The sequence below is a fragment of the Lithobates pipiens genome, unplaced genomic scaffold (genome assembly GCF_037356315.1).
Source record: "Lithobates pipiens isolate NorthernLeopardFrog02 unplaced genomic scaffold, aLitPip1_a1.2 Scaffold_8, whole genome shotgun sequence".
NCBI lineage: Eukaryota > Metazoa > Chordata > Amphibia > Anura > Ranidae > Lithobates > Lithobates pipiens.
The window spans coordinates 280,789,103-280,814,762 of NW_027507903.1; the positions used below are offsets into that span (position 1 = coordinate 280,789,103).

At 42.0% G+C, this 25,660-nt stretch overlaps 1 protein-coding gene across 1 annotated transcript in view; it reads left to right on the forward strand.

The window, feature by feature from the left end:
• Nucleotides 1–4,895: 4,895 nt before the first annotated feature.
• NT5DC3 (5'-nucleotidase domain containing 3) overlaps nt 4,896–25,660 on the forward strand; it is an 80,508-nt gene continuing 59,743 nt past the window's right edge. The window contains exons 1-4 of the mRNA XM_077472133.1: nt 4,896–5,135; nt 16,142–16,326; nt 21,520–21,594; nt 24,243–24,298. Coding sequence (XP_077328259.1) covers nt 4,943–5,135; nt 16,142–16,326; nt 21,520–21,594; nt 24,243–24,298 — 509 coding nt within the window. The 5' untranslated portion in view covers nt 4,896–4,942. The remainder of the gene's footprint in view (nt 5,136–16,141; nt 16,327–21,519; nt 21,595–24,242; nt 24,299–25,660) is intronic.

Here is a 25,660-nt window from a genome sequence, read left to right on the forward strand (position 1 = left end):
AATCAGTAATGCCCATTGTGGGCACTGATTGGCATCCATTATGGGCACTGATTGGCATCCATTATGGGCACTGACTGGCATCCCTGGTGGTCTAGGATGGCATACCTTTTGCTGGGCATCCCTGGTGGTCCAGAGTGTGCATCCTTGGGGGGGGGGGGGGGGCTGTGCTGATAACTGATCAGCACAGACCCCCCTGTCAGAGGAGCAGCCGATTGGCTCTCCTCTACTCGCGTCTGACAGACGCGAGTGAGGAAAAGCCGATCAAGGGCTCTTCCTATTTACACTGTGATCAGCCATAATTGGACACGGCTGATCACGTGGTAAAGAGTCTCCGTCGGAGACTCTTTACCGAGAACGTAGTTGTGGGGTGTCAGACTGACACACCACAACAACGCCCAGTCAGGATTTTGAAACCACTTTGCAGCCGTCATTTGCCTATAGGGTGGACGGCAAGTGGTTAATAACCACAATTTTTTGTTATTTTTTTATTTTGTAACAAAAACTGAAAATGAAAAGATAAAAACCAAACAGTTTCCCTTACTTTCTAGTATAAGGCTAATTTTACACTGGTTCCCATCAAAACTACCTGTCTGTATCAATCCAACTGTCATCCGATCCAATCTGCCAAGTAGATGGTGAACGGATCCCCATCTCTCTGTTTTTAACAGACCGGATCAGACGTCTGCAGGTGTCAATGGACACATCCAGGGGCGGCCGGTGTTTTTTAAAATTTTTAAATTTTTTTTGGGGGGGGGGTAGATGCCTCTAAACCCCCCCTCCGGCTGTCTGCCGGTTGGTCCAGCACTTACCCCATCTAGGTGGCGGGTGACTGGCAGCGGGCATCAGGTAGTGGTTCCTGTGCCCTCTCCTCGCTTCCGCCGTGCGTCTCCTCCCCTCTTCCTAGGCGTCCAATAGGATCCCCTCTACTTTCAGCCAATTAAGACCCGCTTCCTGATTTTCCAGGAGGAGGATCAGTGTTTCAATAGCGAATATTCATTTGCTATTAAACACACCTGGATTGGCTTGGTTTGCATTCTCTGTGACCCAATCCCACCCTCTTTTGAAGCCTATTAGAGCCTCTGGCTCTAATCAGGTGCTTAAAAAAAAAAAAAACACCCACCCACCATTGGAATCCATGCATGTGGTGGCACCCTGAAAGGGGCCAGAAGCACAGATAGGGGGAGTGGTGCCCATAATAGATGGGCCGCCTCTGAACACATGTTCATTGCCATCTGCCACTCCATAGAGAGCAATAGATGGTCTGATTAGGTCTGCCTGCAAAACGGACAGGTGGACCCGATTGGTCCGTCAGTGTGAAAGAGGCCTTAAAGGGGTTGTAAAGGTAAACGTTTTTTCACCTTAATGCATTCTATGCATTAGGGTGAAAAAACATCTGACAATGCAGGCCCCCCAACCCCCCCCCGTTTTACTTACCTGACCCCTCGAAAGTCCTGCGCTTGTCCCCAAGGTCCCCTTCGCCGCTCACCCTGGCCGTTGATTGGCTAGAGTGGATGGATTGAAAGCAGCGCAGCCAGTGGCTCGCGCTGCTGTCAATCACATCCAATGACGCGGCACGCCGGGAGGCAGGGCTGAGTGATACAGCGAGCAGCTACGGCCACGTGGGGAGCTCGCATGAAGTTGTGGAGCCCTTGCGGGAGGGAGCTGAGACAGCCGCCGAGGGACCCCGGAAGAGCAGGTTCGGGGCCACTCTGTGCAAAACGAGCTGCACAGTGGAAGCAAGTATAACATGTTTGTTATTTAAAAAAATTATTTCCTTTAGCGATCCTTTAAGTGTTTTAGATCCTGCAGGAAAGCCCTGGGATTTTGATCTGAGAGGCATGAACAGCATATTTGCACATTATGGAAAATGTATTTGCCAATGCACCCTTCCTCCAGCAATATAACAGTTGCAATCTCCCTCGTTGCTGGCATCCTTGTTCCGTCCTCATCCAGGTACCATGTCTTCAGTCATCTTGATTGGTCAGCCCATGGAAATTTTGCACATACAGATAAGAGTTTTTTAAGCCCTGTACCCAAGGCATGCTGGGACTATATAATTACAGGAACATTGCTGACAGGCAGAAGAAGAGCATGAGGAAATTGCAGCCATCACTGTAGTAGCTAACGCTGCTACAGTAACTTAGAGCTTCCATAGAGGCCCCTTGGATATCAAATATGCATATTTACACGATGCCAAACTGGCCCAGTGTAAGTATGCAAAATATATCATCCCTGGGGTTCAGCTTTAAGCATGCCATATGGTGTCTAGTACACTGATACAGGAAAAAGCAGGCCTGGGTGAGGGGCATGAAGCTACCCTCATACAGACACACCATGCGTAACACCAAGAGGGAATGAATGATATGCAAAATGACCATGCCACAGGCATGTACTGGCCACCGGGACTACAGGGAGTTTTCCGGGTATGCCGATGGCTCAGTGGGCCGGTCAGGTGCAGTCCTTGAGCCACTTCTCTCTGACAGTGAGTGATCGCGATTTCACTCCTGTTAGGCGGAGCAGCTGCCGTCACTTGCTGGAGAGAGCATTGGGCTTTCTGCTCCCTCCAGCCTGCAGGGGGAGATAGACAGCTGGCAGACGTTCCATCCTCTCTCCCCTTATCACTTGTCACTTATCATATGGCTGGAGAGGAAGGAGAAGCTGCCTTCAAAACTGTCAGTACACGTGGGAGGGGGAAGAGAGGGAGGACACTCTGATGTAAGGGGAAGTGCTGATGGAGACACTCAAAATTAAAGTGGGCCGTTCATGATGAAGTCCAGGGCCAATTTTTTGTCCCAGTCCAGCCCTGCCATGCCAGCACAGGTCTACTTCAGTGCTGGGCATGGTGAGATTCCTACAGTAAGAGAGGGACTGGCAAGATCCCCAGGTGTTTCTAATGTTCATCACATTGGAAAAATGATCCTCTCACGTCCTGTTGAATCTACAGGGCAGGAAGTTAAGAGAAATCTCCCCAATCAGACATACACTATATTACCAAAAGTATTGGGACGGCTGCCTTAACATGAACTTTGATGATATCCCAGTCTTAGTCCATACGGTTCTGACAGCTATAACAGCTTCAGGGCTTCTGGGAAGGATGTCCATAAGATTTGGAGTGTGTCTATGGGAATGTTTGACCATTCTTCCAGAAACGCATTTGTGAGGTCAGGCACTATTGTGGATGAGAAGGCCTCACTCTCAGTCTCCGCTCTAATTCATCCCAAAGGTGTTCTGTCGGGTTGAGGTCAGAACTGTGAAGGCCAGCTAAGTGCCTCCACCCCAAACTCACTCATCCATGTCTTTATGGACCTTGCTTTGTGCACTGGTCCAAATAATTTGGTGGAGAGAGGGTTATGGTGTGGGATTGTTTTTCAGGGGTTGGGCCTTGGCTCCTTAGTTCCAGTGAAGGAATCTCCTAAGATGTCAGCATACCAAGACATTTTAGGCAATTTCATACTCCCAACGTTGAGGGAACAGTTTGGGGATGGATCCTTCCTGTTAAAAAATGACTGCCCACCAGTGCACAAATAAGGTCAATAAAGACTTGGATGAATACGTTTCGGGTGGAAGAACTTGACTGGTAGTCCTGACCTCAACCCAATAGAACCCCTTTGGAATGAATTAGAGCGGAGACTGCGAGTCAGGCCGCCTTCTCCGCATCATTGCCTGACCTAAAAAATTTGCTTCTGGAAGAATGGTCAAACATTACCATAGACACACTCCTAAACCTTGTGGACATCCTTCCCAGAAGAGTTGAAGCTGTTATCGCTACAAAGGGTGGGCCAACTGAATATTGAACCCTATGGACTAAAAACTTGACAGCAGTTTAAATCCCCTCCTACTAAAAAAAACAAACATATATATTAACTGTAGATATTATATATTATATGTGTCAGAAAACAGTTAAAGCGGAGTTCCACCCAAAAGTGGAAGCTCTGCTTATCTGCTGCTTCCACTGGTGCCACATTTGGCACCTTTCAGCGGGAATGGGTACCTATTTTTGACAGGTACCTGTCTCAACTTCCGGTAGACCTGGCTGTGGTGAGGTCCCCCACAAGTTCAGTCCCCTCCTCCTTCCCCTGTCACTGGGCCATTCACAAAGCATACACAGTAGGGAACCGCCTGTGAAAGCCAAGGCTTCACTGCCGTTTTCCATTTACAAGCAATGGTGGCAGCAGCTGGGGTGCCAACATGGCTGGATTCCTGGAGAGGTAAGTGTCCTCATATTAAAAGTCAGCAGCTACAATATTTGTAGCTGCTGACTTTAAATGTTTTCGTAAAGGAGCCTGGAGCTCCTCTTTAAAGTAAAGCTTATACTTTTCTTTAGTTTTAGGTAGCGTGGAGAGAGAACACCTGTCAGGTCTGTATCTGAGTCCTTATTAGGAAGCTTTACCCTCTCTATTTGCCATCTTTTACCATAATCACACAGAGTGAAAGTAAAAATCATCCCACATTTTTGGTTCTCATCAGAACAGGAATAGAAGAGCATTCTTCTAAAGGGGACACTAGTTCTGGTGACATTCAAAGCCTTTTTAGGCATTTCCTCTCACTTCCTGTTTGGCTATGAGACAGGAAGTGAAGGTACATCTTGGCAACGGGACACAGGTGTAAAAAAAAAAAAAAAAAAAAGAAGCTGACAGGGGTTATAACTCTCCCTTACTCTATCCAACATGAAAAAAGTTCTGCCTTTATTTACACTTTAAACATATGATGTGCTAAAAGGCAAGCCCCCCCCCCATTGGCTTCTCAGAGCCAGCAGTGCAATTAGTAGGGAGCCTAGCAGAGCCGTGTACAGTATAGAACGCATAGATAGCCCCAGACGGGCTGCCAGCCTCTGACCCTTGTAGGGTTTCCCTGTGCTAGCCCCTCCCTCCCAAGTGACGTCACTAGGAAGTGCCTGGCTCCTTATACAGGCGCCGCTCTCAGCACACACGCACTGTTCGCTATGGCTCCAGCATTGTCACTTTTAGGAGGCTGCTGCCGGGTGACCCTGACTGCGGGTAGGGGGCTGGCACGGAGACCCCCGATACCTCTCTGGAGGCATGGCCTCTCTGCTGGTTATTCAAGCGGCCCGGAGAACGGCGACATGAGGACATACCTGAGCGAGAACTACAAGGAGGCGAGGAGAGGCATCAATGGTGAGAGCTGAGAGCCTGGCATGTCTTCCCGGGTGACCCTTTCCCTAGTGTGTGAGAGGAGGGGCACAGGTGCCTGAGTACTCAGTGTGACATGACCCATAGCATTAGCAACCCATCAGTGTGACATGACCCATAGCAACCCATCAGTGTGACATGACCCATAGCAACCCATCAGTGTGTGAGCTCTGTATGGTGACATCGCCCATAGCAACCCATCAGTGTGAGATGACCCATAGCAACCTGCTTGTGAGCTCTGTATGGTGACAGCTCCCAAAGCAGCCCATCGGTGTGTGATCTCTGTACAGTGACATCACCCATAGCAACCCTTCTCAGTGTGAGCTTTGTATAGGGTAATGTATTGAGGAGCTGTGTGTGTCTCCCTTAGCAACCCTTCCCAGACCAGTTTGTGTAGGTGAGATATGATTGGTTACTAGAGGCAGCACACACATCTGTCAGATCCCCCTTACATGAAGACAGATCCTGCAGAAATAAAGGTACTTTCCATTGTGCCATGAATGAAAACAACTCATGGTGTAGACTAGTAATGCTCAGGCTCCTGTGCCCAGCAGACCTCCATGGCAGGATGCAGTGTATAGGTATCCCGTACAGCAGGAGTGCCCTTGTTGTTGTGCTTTCAATTGGAATGAATGCACTCAAGCTTATAATTGGGGTCTAATTGGAATACGTGGCTGTCATCTAAATTGCCTATATTTTACTTCTGGAGCAATCCTATATCAGATAGTGCTGTGCAACATCGTCTCATATTATGAATATATCCAACAAATTAATGCTTTGGGTAATAAAGACTCAAATGTGAAGAATGGCAAAAAAGAAAAAAACTTGATGAAAAGCAATTTACTATATTTTTGCACTTGCAAAGACTCTTTCCATGTTCTGGTTGCAATGGTGAACCCTCTCATTAATTACATAGTTACATAGTTATTCAGGTTGAAAAAAGACACAAGTCCATCTACTTCAACCACAAAAAAATAAAAAATAAATAATAATCTCATACAATCCCATATACCCAATTCTATACCCACGGTTTATCCAGAGGAAGGCAAAAAACCCCAGCAGAGCATGATCCAATTTGCTACAGCAGGGGAACAAATTCAATGAAGGACTCTCACTTTCTTAACCTAAAATGTTGTGTGTGCTTATTATACAGCATTGTTTGGAATGATTGTTTATATGTGGCGCATAGAATATAGTAAATTGCTTTTATTCAGGATTTTTTATTTTTTTTGTTCTTCACGTTTATTACAGTATTTTATTACTTGCTTGCACACAGCATTCATTCGTTGGATTTATTCATGTTATGGAATGATGTTTCGGCGGCACTATTTGATATGCTTATGGTTTGATGTGGGAACACAGCACAGTGCAAGCAGTAACATTGGTACGTTAGGAGAATGTGATTTACCGATTACTTATTTATTATTGGTGTGGCACTTTTTGTGTTGCGCAGAAATTACAATTCACTAGTATTTGTTTACTTCTGGAGCAATATTACTCTGCTTACTTTATTTACTACCTCAGGGCATAAAAACCCCTTCATGCTGTTCATCCACCCTTGCAGCTGATTAAGAATTTTTTGTGCCAATTTTCTTAGATGATGATCCAATAGGGAGGGATTCAAATCCATGGTCCTGCAGTCTTCCTAACTGCCAGTTTCAGTTGTGATGACTGGTCTTGTCACTGTCCCTTTCTCTGTCATCAGGTAGTTATGGACCTCTATTGTCCCATGGTGCCTGTTGGGAAGTAGATGATCACCTAGTAGTAATTTTTTTATTTGTTCTAGTTAATTTTATGTTGCTTACAATTATGCAGCACTTTATGTATGTTGAATATTCACATCAGTCCCTGCCCTCAAGGAGTTTACAATCCAAAGTCCCTACCTCGCATGCATCATCGACGTGGTAGGACCAATTTAGACAGGAGTCAGTTAAAGTGATTGTAACGTATGTGTGTGTGTGTGTGTGTGTGTGTGTGTGTGTGTGTGTGTGTGTGTATATATATATATATATATATATATATATATATATATATATATATATATATATATATATATATATATATAATTTGCCTCAGTGGATGGAGCATCAGACCAATGCTGCATCTGTCCCCGGCCATCTCTGAACTGAGCCACCGAACAATGCCGATGGCTCTGTTCTCATGGATCCCAGAGAGGAGAGCTGCTGACTATCAGCGTTTCTCCGCGCTCATTGGAGCGCTGAGCTGTGGAGGGGCGGGGAGTGGCCATCAATCAAGGCACCTGGCAGATCCAGACTTCCAAAGTGTGGTGATGTGCTGCCTCGACTGATGGAAGTTATGTCGTTTGGATAGCGGACTTCAAACCACTCTTCCCTGAAAATGGGTCACAGGAGTGCAAAACTAATTGCACTCCTGTGACCCGGAGGAGAAGCTCAGGCTGTAAAAAATATTTCAGTATGTGTACCTCCTGACACCCCCCACCCCCCCCCCCTTATATTTGCCCAATCTTGATTTTTTTTTTTTTTTTTTTTTTTTTTTAGCTCCGTGCCTGTCTGTAGCAGCTCTTATCCCCCACTGCTGTCAGTCAAATCCTGTAACGGGGGGGGGGGGGGGGGGGGTTGGTGGGTAGAGACCAAGCCTTGTTGCCTGTGTCCACAGGTGTGCCACAGTAGGCTTCTTATTTTGGCACACAGAGAAGTGGAGGAGCCAGGAACACCAGCAGGGGACCCAAGAAGAGAAGGACCGGTGTTATCCTGTTGCACAGAACAGGTAAGTGAAACTTTTTTTTTTTTTTTTTTTTTTTTTTTTTTTGTTTTATCTTAAAAGGGAGAAAAAAATGACTTTACAAATGTTTTAACCTACCAACATGTCTTTGGAATGTGGGAGGAAACCGTAGTACCCAGAGGAAACCCACACAGAGAACATGCCTGTTTGGGATTTGAACTGAGGACCCCAGTGTAGCAAGGCAGAAGTGATTCTGCTTTCGTTTGTGAGTGGACAATGTGAAGTATTTTATTTATGCCAGAGTTCTGCTTAAAAAAAAAAAAAAAAAAAAAAAAAAAAAAAAAGTGAATATAGAGAGTCCTACACTACCATAGAGCGCTGTACAGCTTTGTAGTGCTGTGTATATGGCTTGCTGTGATCCCTTTTATTAGGGCTATTGTTCCTTGGGTATCTGGAGTATGATACATTTTATCGCCTATTTTAAAAGGATGCCAGCACTAGAGCTGTCATGTTTGTCCTCTTGTTGTGACAGCAGATATGCACATCTTTTTTTCCAGGTCAGTGATTCAACAAGTATTGAAGGATAAGGTTCCTTTAAAAAATGCATTCCTGCTAATGGGGCTAATTTCATTAGGGTGATGGATTGGTTTGCAGTATACTATGAAAGGTCAAGGAGGCTGTATTTTGTCAGCAGGTGTCTGCAGTCTCCAATTCAAACCAAGTGAAAGGAGACCCTAAACACCCCTTGCAACACTGTTAGGCCTCATGTACACCGCAGCTGGTAAACAGATGTTTAGGAGCATTTGGGCGTGTGTGTTTTTTTTTTTATTTATTTTTTTTATTCTTAATTTTTTCTTTTCACAAGGATAGTTTTATAGTTATACATCAATTCAAGGGCATTTGAAATGCTTGTAACCGTGTAAACGCGTCTATGCGGTAACTTGCGTTTTCAATGGGGAATCATCTCTGACCATTTTGTAGTGCTAAAAAAAAAAAAAAAAAAAAAAAAAAAAAAAAAAAGCGTTCAGAATAGATTTTCAAACATTCAGTGTACATGAACCCCAAGATGTAAATTGCAAATTGTACTACAGGTACAATACTATAGATACTCTATGGCATCTGGTGCGAATGAGTCCTTTAACCTGCACCTAGCTATGAGTAAGCACTGATTTCAGTGTGAAACGCGTCCGTTTTTTGTTCTATGTTCTCGTTTGCTGTGGTCCGTGTGATGTAATTTTTTTTACTTGAAAAATAAAGGCACAAGTTACTACAGATTCCGTCCGGAGTGTGGCTGTCCAGAGTTTCTTCCCTTCCTATCTAACCTTACACCCCTACTAGTTTCTTTTGTGTTGTCTGACTAGCACTTGACTTGACGTTTGTTCGTTTTGCCATGCTCAAATAGGTTTATGTAATGTCTCAAACTTTTAACTAAAATGTGTCAACTGGAAGTAAAAGGCAAACAATTAAATACAAAATTGAAACATGTATCCATTTATGACTTTCTTGCCAATGTATTTGTCATTTGTTTTCAGTCACCATACTGCGAGTATTTTATGTTGCCGCTTCCCAGGGTCACCTACTTGATTATTTGTCAATGAGTAAGCGTTTGGACATTGTTGATAGTTCTTCCCCCTCTTTTGCCTCCGATTTGAATCAAATGAGCCACAAATGATTTGATTTGTACGTTTTATTTTCTCTCTACTTTATTCATATATTAATATGAATGAATGGAGTTGGACGTGCTGGGTCTTCTCTAGCAAAAATCCAGTAATCGAAATACAAACATGATTGCGTGTGTGCTTTAAACTGCTTCCAGCATTGCTCCTGTTTCTTCTTGCTGAAGCCTGGCAATTTGCTAAAGCCCAGAGCCCCTGAACAGCAGTAAATAATAAAGCGGAACCAAACACATTGATTTCCCGGTTTAAAAAAAATGTTACGTTTTGAAGAAAAAAAAACAGTTTAATTTTATTGTTTAAAATAGCTGATAAGGGCTTATTTATCATATTCCAGAAAGGTTTTATATTTAAACTGTTTCGGATGGTATAACGGCTGACTTCCAGGACCTGGCTATAGTGATTTTTGCAGATATAAAAGTAATGCATTTCCTTCTTTCATCATGCATCCCAGTAGGGCACTCTTCTGAGATTTAATCAGATTATTTTGGGTAATGGTGTATATATAAAGTTGTACACTCTGATCCAAAAGTGTCTTACCTTGGGGCACTGTACCCATATATGGATCATAGTCCCCTTCTGACCACAACTTCGGAAACTCAGTGGGGACACTCCCAGGATGTGTTGCGGGCCTAACCAGTACAAAATGTTTTTTCTAGATTAAAGTTCCACTTTAAGGTAAAAGAAAATTTTGACTTTAGAACCACTTTTAACACTCTTAGCTGCCACCTTTACTGGAAAGCTTGGTCTGTTAAAGATTAGTTGAAAAATAGAGGACTTGCTGGGCTGATCACTAGGTGAGAACAAAGGAAAAAATAATGCAGCCACCACTTCTAAAAATTGGTAAAAATAATAAATATATAAAATTTTTTTTTTTTTTGGCTTATTACTACTATAAGGTATGGATGGATTATTTTTTTTATTTTATTTTTATTTGATTAGGCACAGTCGGACCATGGATAAGAGGGTACCACCGGTCCTTCTGTACAGGGCCCAGGCAACAGGAGGGATTGAATATGGGCAGGGTGGTTGATCAGTGTTGCGAAGGGTCAACTACTGGACTTGATCCCCCTGTATTCTCTCTGCAGCAGCTGAAGGCCGCATTTCTCTCTCGTCGCCTTTCAGCTTCTGCAGTGAGAACCATACAGGGGATCATTTCCAGTAATTAGGGGGGGTCCCTACCACCATACACGTGTGTATTATTATTATTATTTTTTTTTTTTCCCTGCTGCCCAGGCCCCCTTTGTGCTGCAGGCTACCATGCTCTCCAATCTGCCAGAAACTGCAAGCACCCAAAAAGATCTTTCAATATGGAGTGTGGGGGAAGGATACAGTAAATGTCTCATTTAGTAGCCCCTTCCTTTCCTGCATGAGCACATTGAGTGATGGCATAGAAAACTGTTTTGGGGGTGGCTGGCCTTTGTCAGGCTGGTTGTATGGGGCCCTGTGATTTCTGACAGAAGCCCTGGGCACAGTTAAGGGCTTGTGCACAATATATGCATTGCCAGTGTATAGACTAGACATTTTGCCTTTAAGTTTAATTAAATATCAACTACTAGTAACTGTCTAATCTCTTTCAGCGGTAGCTTGGTCGCTCGGTAATTGAGTTTAGCAGTGTTTGATTTCAGCAAGAAGTTCACCAGTGATGTATGAATTTTATTCACCTCTATGGGTTTAGCTACCAATCGCTGAAGGAGTGTGATTTGTGGCAGAATACAACAACCCAATGCTACTGAACCAGTTTAGCTTCTAGCAACAACAAACCACTTCATAGTAATGCATCACCAGCAATTGTAGCAGCGATTTTTGTTATGCTACATAATCTCTCATCTGACACCAGACTTGCAGTACTTTGCCTTGCCTTTCATTGAATACAGCTGTTTCTATCTATCCGAGTTCAAAAAAAGTTTTGTGGTTGTTGTGTTTTGAATAATAAAAAAACAAAACAAAACGCAGATTTCAGCAGTATGCTGTTCAGGAGTTCTGACTTCACTTTCTGCTTGCTTATTATGGGCCAGTGCAAAACTCCTTGTAGAAATGTCATTTTGTTCTGGAAGTTTTGCTAAATGCTGCCGAAATAAACTCTCAGCCCACAGCTTTCAGCTATCATCTAAGTATGCTCACACAAGGGTCCACCTCTGCAGTCCTAGGAAATGATGGACATTTCCTTTTAGCCCTGGTTCACACTGGAGTGTTTTGACATGTCAAATTGGCAGCAAGCACCGTCCTAATTGGTGCGGGGGTGCCCCCCCCTTACTTTTACCTGAGCCCAACTATGATGCAGTGACTTAAATGAGACTTAAATGAGAGCAGAGGCTCTCGCCACTGTCATCAGCAGAGAGAACTCCTCCAGATCCTCTTCCCCATGGTAGCAGTAGAAATAAGGACAGCTGACTTAAGCCCTCCTCCTCTAGACCCCGCACTTTCTACCTTGCAGCTTCTTGCCATAGTAGGCCTATGGGTGATGTCAATGAATAGACTCTGTAGCCATTGTCAGCGATCTCCTCTCTACACTGAAGCTGGTACTAGGGAGATCATGTGCCCAGGGAATAGTTTAAATCTAGACATCTTTCATTTACAGGATAGTTAGTATAGAGCAAAGGTCTCAAACTGGCTGCCCTCCAACTGTTGTGAAACTACAAGTCCCATGAGGCATTGCAAAGCCTATAGTGACAAGCATGACTCCCTCAGGTAGAGGCATGATGGGACTTGTAGTTTTGTAACAGCTGGAGGGCCGCCAGTTTGAGACCCCTGGTATAGAGCTTAAAATGAAGGTGGGTCCCTGGCATCATAGCAACATTGAAAATAATAGACACAGACACTTAATTTACCATATAGAAGCAAATAACTATACTCATTGTGTTTAAGTACAAAAGTTATGAGATTGCTTTCTTACAATGTACAAGTAATTCATACTATTGCGTTGTTGTACAATCCTGATTTCTTCAAACTGATTCTATAACCCAGTTATCTATACCTCCTGTTATTGTGAAAAATTCTATAAAATCTTTTGGGGGGGGGGATTAGGTAAATGAAGGTGGGTATGTTTAAGCCTAGTTACTTAGTATTGTAATGGACTAGAAGTAACACAACATAATAGACAATTATGTCTATTATGGGGGGGGGGAAGGAATGCTGGCAACTACCAAGATTTCAAGTCTTCCTTGGCGGCTCAATTGCCTTTTATTTCTCAAAGTTTAATTTTATCGTTTTAGCAACCCCTTTCATAAAGACATTATTTTCCTTTTTAAATGTCCAGAATCTAGCATAGTATTTTGTGCATTAGCTGTGCCTTTGCAGTGGGTCCTCCTTCCCATTGCAAGAGGTGACTACTTGTTTTGCTTCGATCAGGGGTTGACAAATTTGCTTTGAATTTAGGAGCCAGTTAAAAGTTAGGAGCCATGTGTGTTTTTTTTTTTTTTTTTTTTTGAATGGTATGGATTGTCAGCTCCCAGGGTAAGGCCACTGATTTTCACCCCCTATCCCTAACTCACAATGGAGCACCCAGTCAATAACTCCATTGAAACGCTGTTACATCAGGGTTATGGGCTGACCAGAGAGTAAGGCTGGCAACAGATGGAACTGGCTGGCACTGGCAGGCACGTGGAACTGCCAGATGGCACTGGCAGGTGACACTGGTTGGCACTGATTGGCAGGTGGCCCTGGTTGGTGATGGCAGGTGGCACTGGTTGGTGTTGGCGGTGGCACTAGTTGGCACTGGCAGGCACGTGGAACTGCCAGATAGCATTGGCAGGTGACACTGGTTTGGAATTGGCAGTGGCACTGGTTGGCGGTGGCACTAGTTGTCACTGGCAGATGACACTGGCACTGGTTTGCGGCACTAGGTGCCACTGGTTGCCGGTGGCACTAGTTGGCACGGATTGCTGGTGCCACTGGTTGGTGGCAGGTTGCACTGGTTGGCGGTGGCACTGGCAGGTGACACTGGCGGTGGCACTGGCTGGCACGTGGAACTGCCAGATAGCATTGGCAGGTGACACTGGTTTGGAACTGGCAGGTGGCACTATTGGCGGTGGCACTGGTTGGTGTTGGCAGGTTGCACTGATTGGCGGTGACACTCGGCACTGGCAGGTTGCACTGGTGGTGGCACTGGTTGGTGGTTGCAGGTGGTATTGATTGGTGGCACTGATTGGCGGTGGCACTGGTTGGCGCTGGCAGGTGGCACTGGCAGGTTTCACACGGAGCACTCTGTTACTGAAATGTAACAGAGGAGCTGTCAGAATTGAGCTTTATGTCGGAATGGGTGGTACCCAGCCGGGGTGTGAAACTGACAAGTAACAGAGGCGAATATGTCAGATTTGAGCTTGATGTCGGGGTGGGCGGGGCCCGGCTGGGTGGGCGGGACTTAGCAGCCATCAAGCAAATACTGCAGCTGCTGACTTTTAAAATAATGACACTTACCCACCCAGCGCGCCCGCGATGTCGGCACCCGAAGCCGATCGTCTCTCGGGTGCTGCCGCCGCCATCTTGGGTATGGGAATCAGGAAGTAGAGCCTTGCAGCTTCATTTCCCGGTTCCCTACTGCGCATGCGCGAGTCACGCTGCGCAATAAGGATGGTCCCCGCTGTCTCTGGGATCCGTGTGTTTCCAAGGGGACAGCAGGGGACCTTCGGAAAGGGGCGTAGCTTCTGCAGAATCTACGCCGGAAGTGGGTGCAGATACCTGTACTGTACAGGTACCTGCACCCCCCCCCCCCCCTCCCCCCTGAAAGGTGCCAATTGTGGCGCCGGAGGGGGGGAGGGTTCCAATGAGCGGAAGCTCCACTTTAGGGCGGAGCTCCGCTTTAAGAAAAGGGGCGAGGCCACATACATGTAGCGGCCCGCCCAGATCCCATTGGCTGGTGTTTGATAGCTGCTGGGTCCCGCCCACCCCAACATCAAGCTGAAATCTGACAGATCCTCCTCTCTCCGTTGCTTGTCAGTTTCACACACTTAGCGTGGCACTGCTGAGTGTGGAGGAGGACGGCAGTCAGTGTTAATGCTGCTGCATTTCTGGGGCATCAATAGTAAGTGGGCTGGTGGCAGCTTAGGCGCCAGGTTGCGATTTCTGGTCGCATTGGCGACCTGGCGCCTGGGGTTTGTCGAGCCCTGGTTTAGATGATGAATAAAGTAATAATGTTAGAATTTAGTACCATAGTGGTGACATCAAATTTTTGCTTAAAGTGATTGTAAACTTGATGTGGTTGGTTTTTAATTTTTTTTTTTTTTTTTTTTTTTTTTTTTTTTTTTTTTTTTTATAACAAACTAGTTGCACTTGGCTGCTCTGCATATGGTTTTGCACAGTGCAGCTCGATCCTCCTTTTCTGGGGTACCTTGCTGACACTTAAACCATTTGCTATGGGGGTGTTTGTGCAGGTTCGCTCCTGAGCTTGTGTGTCCATTGCATGGCTAGGCTCAGTCCTGCCCTGCTCCCTCCTCACTGGCTGTGATTTGACAGCAGTGGGAGCTCTTGCTGACTTCTGTGAAAGAGCAGAGCTACTGCACTCGGGCACTTTGCTGGATCAAGATAAGATTGGAGTGGAACATTTTTTAACTTCATGCAGAGAATGCATAAAAGTGAAACTTTACCCATAATTCCTTCATAAAACAATGTTAACAAAGAACTTACATTCCACATTAATAATTTATGTTGAAAAACTTTGCATGTGCTGTAAATTGCCTCCAGCATTTCTCTTGTTCTTGCTGGAGGTTGCTATTTTGCTCAAACCCAGAGCCCTATGCAGCAGTAAATGTCAGCAGATTGGCCGCTACGTTTTTGGCACAGTGCCAAAATATAGAGTACAACTGAGAATGTTCAGAGCAGGGTGAGACAATGGGGTTTATTTACTAAAGGCGATTTCACTTTGCACTACAAGTGCACTTGGAAGTGCAGTCGCTGTAGATCCGAGGGGAACATGCAAGGAACAAAAAAAACCCCAGCATTTTTGCTTATACATGATTGGATGATCAAATCGGCAGAGCTTCCCCTCTTTGCAGATCTTCCCCCTCAGATCTGCAGCGATTTCAAGTTCACTTGCAGTGCAGAGTGGATTTGCTGTTAGTTAATCAACCCCAATATGTATTACTGGATTTTAAACAGTATAGGCATTTTACATGGCTATTCCTGCAAAAGGGCCAGCATGAAGTGATCTAGATGGACTTTTAAGGTTTAAAAAAAAAAAAAGTGTTTGCCTTTAGAACCACTTGAAGACCGGGCATTTTCTGGCATTTTTTTTGTTTCCATGTGAAAATCCTTTTTGTGCATTAATAAAATAAAAACCACAATACATAATCCAATCCAATTTTTTTTGTAAAATATAAACGGAAATGGACACCATTGTGACAGGCTGCAGCACGTAACAGTTAACACAGATGTGAAAAAGGGCAAGTGCTATATTGCTTCTTGACAACCCATTGCAGGGCGCATGTTATGTGCACTTTAACGCGCGTCCGCCTGCTGGTATGAATGAGCCTTTACAGTACTTTTGGCATAAAAAAAAAACCTTTACACAGACTTTAAAAAAAAAAAAAAAATAATAATATTTTTTGTGGAAAATTATATTTCATTTTGGGTCTAATATTCAATATAATATAGCATTTTGCTTTGTTTCTTTTGCAGAACTCATTCCCTCCATTTCAAGCAATCTGTTCAATCCAAGTGCCATCTTTGCAAACAATGAGATGAGTCTCGCTGACATTGAAATTTATGGCTTTGATTATGACTACACATTAGCATTTTACTCTAAAGATCTTCACACCTTGATTTTCAATACTGCTCTTGATCTCCTAATCAATGAGCATCGGGTAAGATATGACTGTGTGTGTGATAGATAGATAGATAGATATATATATATATATATATATATATATATATATATATATATATATATATATATATATATATATATCTAATTTTTTTTTTTTTTTTTTCCCTGTGAATGAGCTAAATATGAAAGGCAAATGTCGTCTAGATTTGAATTATGCTCTGCATTACCTTTCATATACAGTGATAGCTAAGATGTAGTGAGGAGTTCACAAGTATCCGTGTTTACATCTGGATGTACAGTATTGTGATTCCAATGATCAGAGTTAAAAAGTTATTTATTTGATGTGTGAGCCCTTTAACTTAAAGTAGAACTCTGGGATTTTCAAATATCCCCCATTGGTACACCCACCCATAGGTTACAGCCTTATTAATGCAAAGCATTTTAATATAAATGCATCTTAATATAATAATTAATATAAATGCAAACCAGTGCCGCACGTCAGGGACCATCAGTGCGGTGTCACCAGTGCAGATTATCGTCAGGGATGAGCCAAACGCCCCCCCGGTTTGGTTTGCAGCAGAACATGCAAACAGGAAAAAAAAATGTTCTAACACCGTTGAAGTCAATGGGATACAAACGTGAAAAATCAAAAGTGCTCATTTTAAAGGCTTATATGCATCTTATAGCCATAAAAAGTGTTTGGGGCCCAGAGTCCTGCCCCAGGGGACATGTATCAATGCAAAAAAAAGTTTTAAAAACTGCCTTTTTTTTTTTTTTTTTTTTCAGAACAGGGATTTTAATAATGCTTAAATTGAAACAGTAAAATGTAATATTCTTTTAAATATCGTATACCTGTAAAGTAGCGCATTTTTCCCATGTTTATAACAGTGCCACAGCAAAATTACATTTCTAAAGGAAAAACTTTAATTTAAACCTGCTCGCGGCTGTAATGTATTGTCGGATCCTGGCAATATAGATTAAAAAAAAAATACAAAAAATGCCCCCAATAAATGGTGTGGATGTCACCTCCAAAATCTATACCAGGCCCTTCAAGTCTGGTATGGATATTAGGGGGCACCTCTCACCCAAATAAAAAAGCGGGGGGGGGGGTGCCCCAGGCACTATATACTTTGAACAGCAGTAAATATACTATATGGCCTTTTCCTATATACTCTGCAGAAAATTAGACCTTAGATGTTGGTGGTGCCACAACACTGTAAGCCCTCAGTTACTCTTTTTGGGATGCAGCAATGGGCCCTGCATTGAAATATTATATAAAAAAAATTGTAATTGCATGCCCCTGTTAAACGGGCCAGAAAAATTGGGCCCTGGGTGGTGGTGCCCTAAACCAAAAATATTGTTGGAAGCTAGCATCATCAAGATTGAGGAGGAATAGGCTAGTCAGTATAGGCAACCAGTTACATCGCCATCAGGTGCTTGATAGCTGCTGATCTAAGACAGGCTCACGTTCATAAAAAGTAATCAATCGATGGAGTCTGTGGACAGGCACACTCTTTGATTCATTACACATCCACCAGCAGCACTGAATGTGCGTTCAAAGAAAGCATGCTGGATGCAGGACAGGCCGGTAGCTCAATTGAATATTGAGCAAATTCTGGCCAGTGGTCCATCCTCAAGACCCAGTAACTCAGTGGATGCTCTGTTGGAAAGGTCTTCAAGTTTGCTCTTGCCCGTAGATATTCCTGCACCATGTAATGCAGACACTGGCGATGGTTGCTTGAACCGATCAGACCTTGACACTGAGGACTGAAAAGTTTATTTACAGGCATCAGTCAGCCGGCCACCTTCTCCACCACTCTTCCTCTGACTAAACGAAGCTTCAGGAAATTGTAACCTCCCCAGTGTCTGAAAATGCTTTTCTCAAACCTTTCTTCAAGGCCTCCTGAGGATGTTTCATCCTCTGCTTTCTCTGCGAAGGTAGGATGAGTTCTGCCACCTTACCCTTGTATTGTGGATTAAGAAGGGTTTATAAAAACATCTGCCACTCTGGAGCTTTCCTCCCACCACTTTGCATAAAATATATATATATATATATATATATATATATATTATGATTCTGTACTTGCCAAATATGCTGCAGAAATCTCACACTCCATTAAGTCTAGCTGCAGTCATTTTAACTGTGGGCAGCTGAAGGTGCTGCCTGTTCACTTCCTGGATTCACACAGAGCCACGCCTCCAGCACTGCAGTCCTGCAGCTTTCTTTGGCCCTTTTTATGACTCAGCCCCACCCCCTTCTTGGTAAACTCTCATGAGAGTGAAAGAGGGCTGTGCATGTCATAAGCCACCAGACAAGAAACCGGAAGTGGGCTGTAGAAGGTATTTACTGGGAGCAAAAAAATGTTTTGCTATTCAAAGTTACAAATGCTTTTATTTTGATGCCATTGTCTGTTAGAATTCCCCACCTCAGATGGTTAGTATAGTTTGTGAATGCTCTCTTAGGAAATCTAATAAACTCCTCCTCCCTCTCAGCCAACTATCAAACCATCCAATGGCTGGTGTCATAACGAATCACATGTGCAGCACCATAGCAGTTGAAGATTAAACAGAGGCAAAGATGGCAGCTTCCTTGGCTGAAAACGATGGGGGAGTTTACTTCCACTTTAATGTTGCTTTTGGCCTCTTGGCAGCCTCCCTGACCAGTGTTTTTTTTTTTATTTATTTTTTTGTCTTTTCATCAATTTTTGAGGGACATCCAGTTCTTGGTAATGTCTCTGTGCCATATTTTCTCCACAGTGTTCCATGGTATATCTAATGCCTTGGGAAAAAAAAAAAAAAAATGTTGTACCCGTCTCTTGACTTGCACATCTTAACAATGAGATCGCTTCCTGCGGACCATGGCTTTTGCTGTAGGAGGCGACTAAGAAAATGTCAGGAAAGTGTGTGTGTATGTGTGTATATATATATATATATATATATATATATATATATATATATATATATATATATATATATATATATATATATATATATATATATATATATATATATATATATATATATATATATATATATATATATATATATATATATATATATAATAATAAATTTTTTTTTTTTTTTTTATTATTTTGTGAATGAGCTAAATATGAAAGGCAAATGTTGTCTAGATTTGAATTATGCTCTGCATTGCCTGCCATATACAGTGATGGCTAAGATGTAGTGAGGAGTTCACAAGTATCCGTGTTTACATCTGGATGTACAGTATTGTGATCCCAATGATCAGAGTTAAAAAGTTTAATATTTTTTGTTTATTGAGAACATTTATAAAAGTAGAGCTAAAGGATAAAAAATGCAAGTTTGTTTAGGGAAGAGATTAGTTTAGTTTAGTATCGCAGACTGTACTTGTGGATATTTTCTTTTTCCTACAGCAGGGATATGCAATTAGCGGACCTCCAGCTGTTGCAAAACTACAAGTCCCATCATGCCTCTGCCTGTGGCTGTCAGTCTTGCAGTGCCTCATGGGACTTGTAGTTCTGCAACAGCTGGAGGTCCGCTAATTGCATATCCCTGTCCTACAGTATCAAGATGGTGATGAGGGGGAATCTATTGTTTTTAATAATTATATATATATATATATATATATATATATATATATATATATATATATATATATATATATATATATACACATATACACACACATTTTTTAATTAAAAAAAAAATCTATTTGAGAACTCTTGGGATCCCATTTTCTTTTTTTATTTTGCTTTGCTGACACACTAACCGCTGTCAGTGCTATATAAACTGTCTGTAGCATTAACTATGTACAATATACAGCACTATGTTCCAGAAGCGGTACAAGGTCTCGTTTTCAATACTAAATCGAGGAATGCTGAGTGGTGCTCTGCCACCCACAGGAAGCCTTGTATTTCTATCAATGAATACAAGACTTACTCTGGTTGAGGGTGAGATCCTGACATCCACCTGCCTCTCCACGTCAGCCAATCGGAGGAATCCTTGTATTCATTTATATGAATGCAGAGCTTCCTGTGCATAGCTGAGCTGCTCTCTCCCTAATTCAGTTCTGCTCTGGTAACAGGACAGGTGGTCATCGTACTACTGCCATAACGCAGTGCTGTGCTGTATATTTGTAGCTTATACTACGTACAGTTTATAAAGCAATAGCAGCCGACACTTTTTTGTTAATTAAATAGTTGGTTTGGACCAGCTTGATCCAAACCAACTGTTTTAAAGTGATCGCAAAGCTTGAGTTAGACATTGGGAGCAGCTTATGCCAGAAAAGGGGTCAGAAATCTAACCAGTCAAGGAATATCTAAACCCAAGGATAAAAATTTTATGCAGTTCAGCGTAGATGTGGTGGCTGCATTGCTTTTCATTTCTCAGGCAAAGACATTTTCAGCAAGTACAGAAAATACCTGTTGAGCTTGCCAGAAATGGTATCTTTGTATCTTTCTGCGTATTGAACCGAAAGCACACACCATTAATTACCCCGCCGTGTAATGGAGATGGAGGAAGGTATGTTTTTAGTGTAATCAGATCAGCCTAGTGTGCTTGTTTTGCTTGTTTTATAAATAATGTGAAATCTTACATTGAGTTCTATACTGATTGCTTGTTAAACAATAGACTTTCTTTTCTGATCATCCTTTTTATTTTTTTTGTGCTTAAATTGTCTATTAACCTGACCTTTTAATGGCAGTATTGAATAGACAGAGGTGTATTGTATTGCTTATTCTTCTACATCATCGCTGCCGGAACTTCCTGTTAGGAAGGATAACTGCCAGCGTGCAGATGAGCCAGGAGAGTAGAGCTTTAGATTTGGCATGCTGGATGTAAGTGCCTACTATCCTGGTTACTGTTTTGGTGTGTGTGTGTGTGTGTGTGTTTTTTTTTTTTTTTTTTTTTTGCCCTGTACTGAGTTGGAGGAATTTTTATAGGCGTTGATTTACTAAAGACAAATACACGGTTCACTTTGCAAGTAAAGTTGCACTCTGCAATCAAATTCCCCTGAGCTTATTTAATGTGGTGTGAAGCCTCCACTTTTAGAAAGAATATTCATCATGTGCATGGAAAATGTATAACAAATCCTCACCTCATTCAATAAGATCTGGTGATAGTTCCCTTGCAGAGTGCAAGTGCACTTGGAAAAGTAAACAGTCTATTTGCCTTTAGTAAATCCATCCCATAGTATCTGCCTAAAGACTTGAGTTGTGGCTATAATTTCTAATATTTCTTTTTATTTTTTTAGTATCCAAGTGAGTTAAAAAAATATGAATACAATCCAAACTTTGCAATTCGGGGGCTACATTATGATGTTCATAAGGTAAGACATTAACCTAGTATACATTTAAGCTGATTTCTAAATTAATCAATCTGCCCCACTGTATTTTATTATGTGCTAAATCATCCATATCTCTACAAAGCAAAATAGTAACGTTTTGTTCTCTACTGCTTAACCTTATATAGTTATCATGAAATCCAGTTAGCTATCCTCTAACACAGTTTACCCCATATTGCACCAGAGATATTCACTTGCAGTAAGTGTTTAAACGTCCAATTCACTTGTTTAAAATATTTCCTGTTTGTCCGATACCCTATGGGGTTGATTTACTAAGACTGGAGAGTGCAAATTCTGATGCAGCTCTGTACAGAAATCAATTAACTAACATTATTATTTTTTTATTTTTTTCCAAAGCTTAATTGAACAAACTGAAGTTAAAAGCTAATTGGCTACCATGCACAGCTGTACCAGATTTTTCACTCTCTAGTTTTAATTAAGCAATCCCTATGTGTCCTATTTAAAGTGGCATTTAACCCCAAACCAAAACATGTATTTACTAGTACTGCAGCTCACCTTAGACGTGTTGGTTACATTCATTTTCTTCCTTATTCCCCCCCCCCCCAGCCCTGTTTTTCACCTGGTGAAAGGGCCAGTAACGCACCTCCTGTATTAGACTGCCAACCTTCTGGATGCAGGTGGACCTTTGGACAGCCACATTGGTGATCTGAGGGAAGGGGAGTGTTAGATGTACTAGCAGCTTTAGATACAACAAAACATTGAAGCCAAATTCCAGCTCACGCTTTAGAAGCAGTTACAGCAACTTTTTTTTTTTTTTTCGTTTTTATTGGGATAAAAGTTTTTCATAAATAGGCTGATTATTGCAAGCACCCCTATCAGTGGTAATTGTTTTTGTGTTATCCTTGTAACTGGTACATCTGCAAGAGCTTTTTCTTTTTGAAAAGCAGACTTACTGATAGTCGGGTTAAAAAAACAAAAAAAAAAAAAAAAACGAAGAAAACCCAGAAATGGAAACCTAATTGTGCCACCACCACATCCAAGGTTTGGTAAGCTGCAATATAAGAAATGTTTGCTATTGGGTTTAATACTGTTTTAACGTGTGTGTACTGAATATGTGTACCCACTGGGTAGATTCATCCTGTCCATTGCCATTTTATGATCAATCCAAAATATTACAGTTCTAATAGAAAAAGCAGAGGGGAAATCTTACAATGGGGACCCCCAGGGACAAATGTCTAAGGCAGAATCATCCCTCACTTCTGGGAATATGTCTTCTCATTTGCGTCTGAGACAGGAATCTTATTTATTTTTTTTGCCCAAAAAAAAAGTTTTTATTGGAAAGAATGATCAGAGATACAGCAGTATCAAACAGCTGATAACATAGCAATATGCATTCTGGGTTACATATCACACAGTTGTAGTAAGTGTACATAGACCTCAACGGATATAGTTAAGTCTGAAATCGAACCATAAATCGCGCAGAAAATTAAGGCAAATGGTACATCGACATTTAAACTAGTGATGAGTAACCTCTGTCTGGCCCGTATACATGATCCAAATGTCATCTGAGGAAGAATCGTACGATTTTTGGATCGTGTGTACACTACTTTTGAGAGCTGATCACAACTGTTCATCCGGCATTATTCGATTGGACAAGTACGATAGCGAATCAACTGCTTTTCGTTTAGTCAGTATAGTTGTTGTCCGAAAATACAATACACATACATTACAACATATAACATCACTTCTGATTTTTGCCGGCCGAGCATATCAGCTGGTTGGCCCCAAGTATTTGTGTGTGTGTGTGTGTGAGAGAGAGAATCTCCTCAGTATCTGTTAGGGGTTTAAAGTGGGGGGGGGGGGGGGGGGACAGGAATCTAAGACTGATCTCCCCAATAGGACAAAGACAACAAAAAGCAAAACTAGATGGGGAAAGCTGGCCATCCGCACATCAACATTCAGCCAATGTGTGGCCGCCCTTGTTAGAAGTCTGTGTAAAGAGGACAAGCTGTCTATGGTCCGTTTTACCACAGGCAATATGCTGGCAGAGTATGGACTGGCTAGAAAATGATGCAGGTGGCCAGCTTGAGGGTGTATGACAATATAAATATATATACATTTAATTATTTGAGAATCCGAAAGCTGACTCCATGTCCAAAGAACTACTGATTTAAAAGTAGACCAGTTGATCAAGATGTACACAAATATTTTGCAGCTGATATTTAAAGCTGCCAGGCTGGGTTTCTTTGTTGATTAGCTCTTGTTAGAACATTATAGCTGGTTTCTGACATCTTGTTTGTCATATATTGTGTTACAAGGAAATGCCACTGTAATCAAAAAACAATATTTTAAAATTAAGAGCAAATGAAATCTTGAAATACAGCCAGTTTTCAGTGCCAAAGCTACTAATTTGCAGCCTTATACCTGCAGTCCCTTAATTATTCCTGGACCCATTAACTCCACTCCATTTATAGTCGAAGATGATCTTTATTGTGTGTGTGTGTCCTCTTCCTTTCTTTTTATTTTATTTTTTCCCTCCAGCCCCCCTTCCATAGAAGGGTTGGATAGAAAGCTTTTTGAACCATACCACTAAAGTTCTAGTTAGAAAACCTTGCCAGTGATGTTTATTATAATTGGTTGCAAATCTTTCTCAATTTATCTTCTTTTAAAAGGCGCTGTTGATGAAGATTGATTCCTTTCATTACATTCAACTTGGAACAGTGTACCGGTAAGTTAAGGATAACCGTTTTTAGTTCCAACACTTGCAACATGTACTGTACATTCTGGAATTAAATGCATCATGTGTGTAAATAAAAAAAACAAAACAAAAAAAAAACAGTGCTCTCTTTCTGTTTACTGACTGGCCTGTTGATACTACTAGTATCGGCACATTTATGATTCTCAGTTTGTGTTGGACTGTGCCGACCTGTGGTTCCAAACAAAACCTTGAAATCTACAAATTGGAGGGACTAAGGGAATAAAGGTGTATATTTACACCATATACATATTTATACACTTTCTGCTGCAGTTAAAGGTGCTTTGCTGGAGTAATCATTTGTACTTAAAGTGGTTCCAAACGCTTAAGGCAACCTTCTATTGCAGAGGATCTTGGTTTTTTTGATCCATTGCTGTGCACAAGCCGATTGATGGCGGCGGAAGCCATTGGCTACTGCTGCAAATCCCTATGATGAGGGGATGGGCCCTTCTGTCTGTGTCAATAGACACAGGCAGGGCTGCTTGGGAGCAAGTCAACATAAGTGCCAAATAGAAAGTGGCTTTCTCGGGGGGGAGGCAGGAGCGCCAGTGGGGGACCCAAGAAGAGGAACCATTGCACAGAGCAGCTAAGTATAACACGTTTGTTTTGAATATAAAAAAATGAAGCTTTAATATCACTGCAGATGGCTGCAGAAGTCCTAGGGAGCAGAGTTTACGAGGGGCTTTTTTGCAAAAAATAAATAAAGATTTTGCGGATTTAGTGAAGATATCAAAACTCTTGTGTTTTGGTTTTATGCTAATATTAACTACACAGGTCACTAAATTCCTTTCCAGTATAGATGTCCAACAACGGGGAACCCCTTACATGGGTATTTAAGCAAAAAATAAAAACATCCATACGTATTTAAAAAAAGCAAAAAACTTTATTACTAGAATGGCCTATAATCACATAACTATACTGTATAAATTGGCCATGCTGGTAATTTATTAATGTTACATGTTTTAAATGTGTGTTTAGTTTTGCGTGTATTGAAGATGGATTATAATTTTTGTATACATACTTATGTAAGTGATTCCTTTAACCACTTTCAGACCGGACCATTTTGCTGGTAAATGACCAGAGGTCTTTTTACACTTTGGCACTGCGCTGCTTTAACTGGTAATTGCGCGGTCATGCATTTAACTGGTAATTGCGCGGTCATGCAATGTTGTACCCAAACAAAATTTGCGTCCTTTTCTTCCCACAAATAGAGCTTTCTTTTGATGGTATTTGATTGCCTCTGCGATTTTTATTTTTTGCGATATAAACGTAAAAAGACCGCAAATTTTGAAAAAAAATGATATTTTCTACTTTTTGTTATTAGAAAAATCCAAT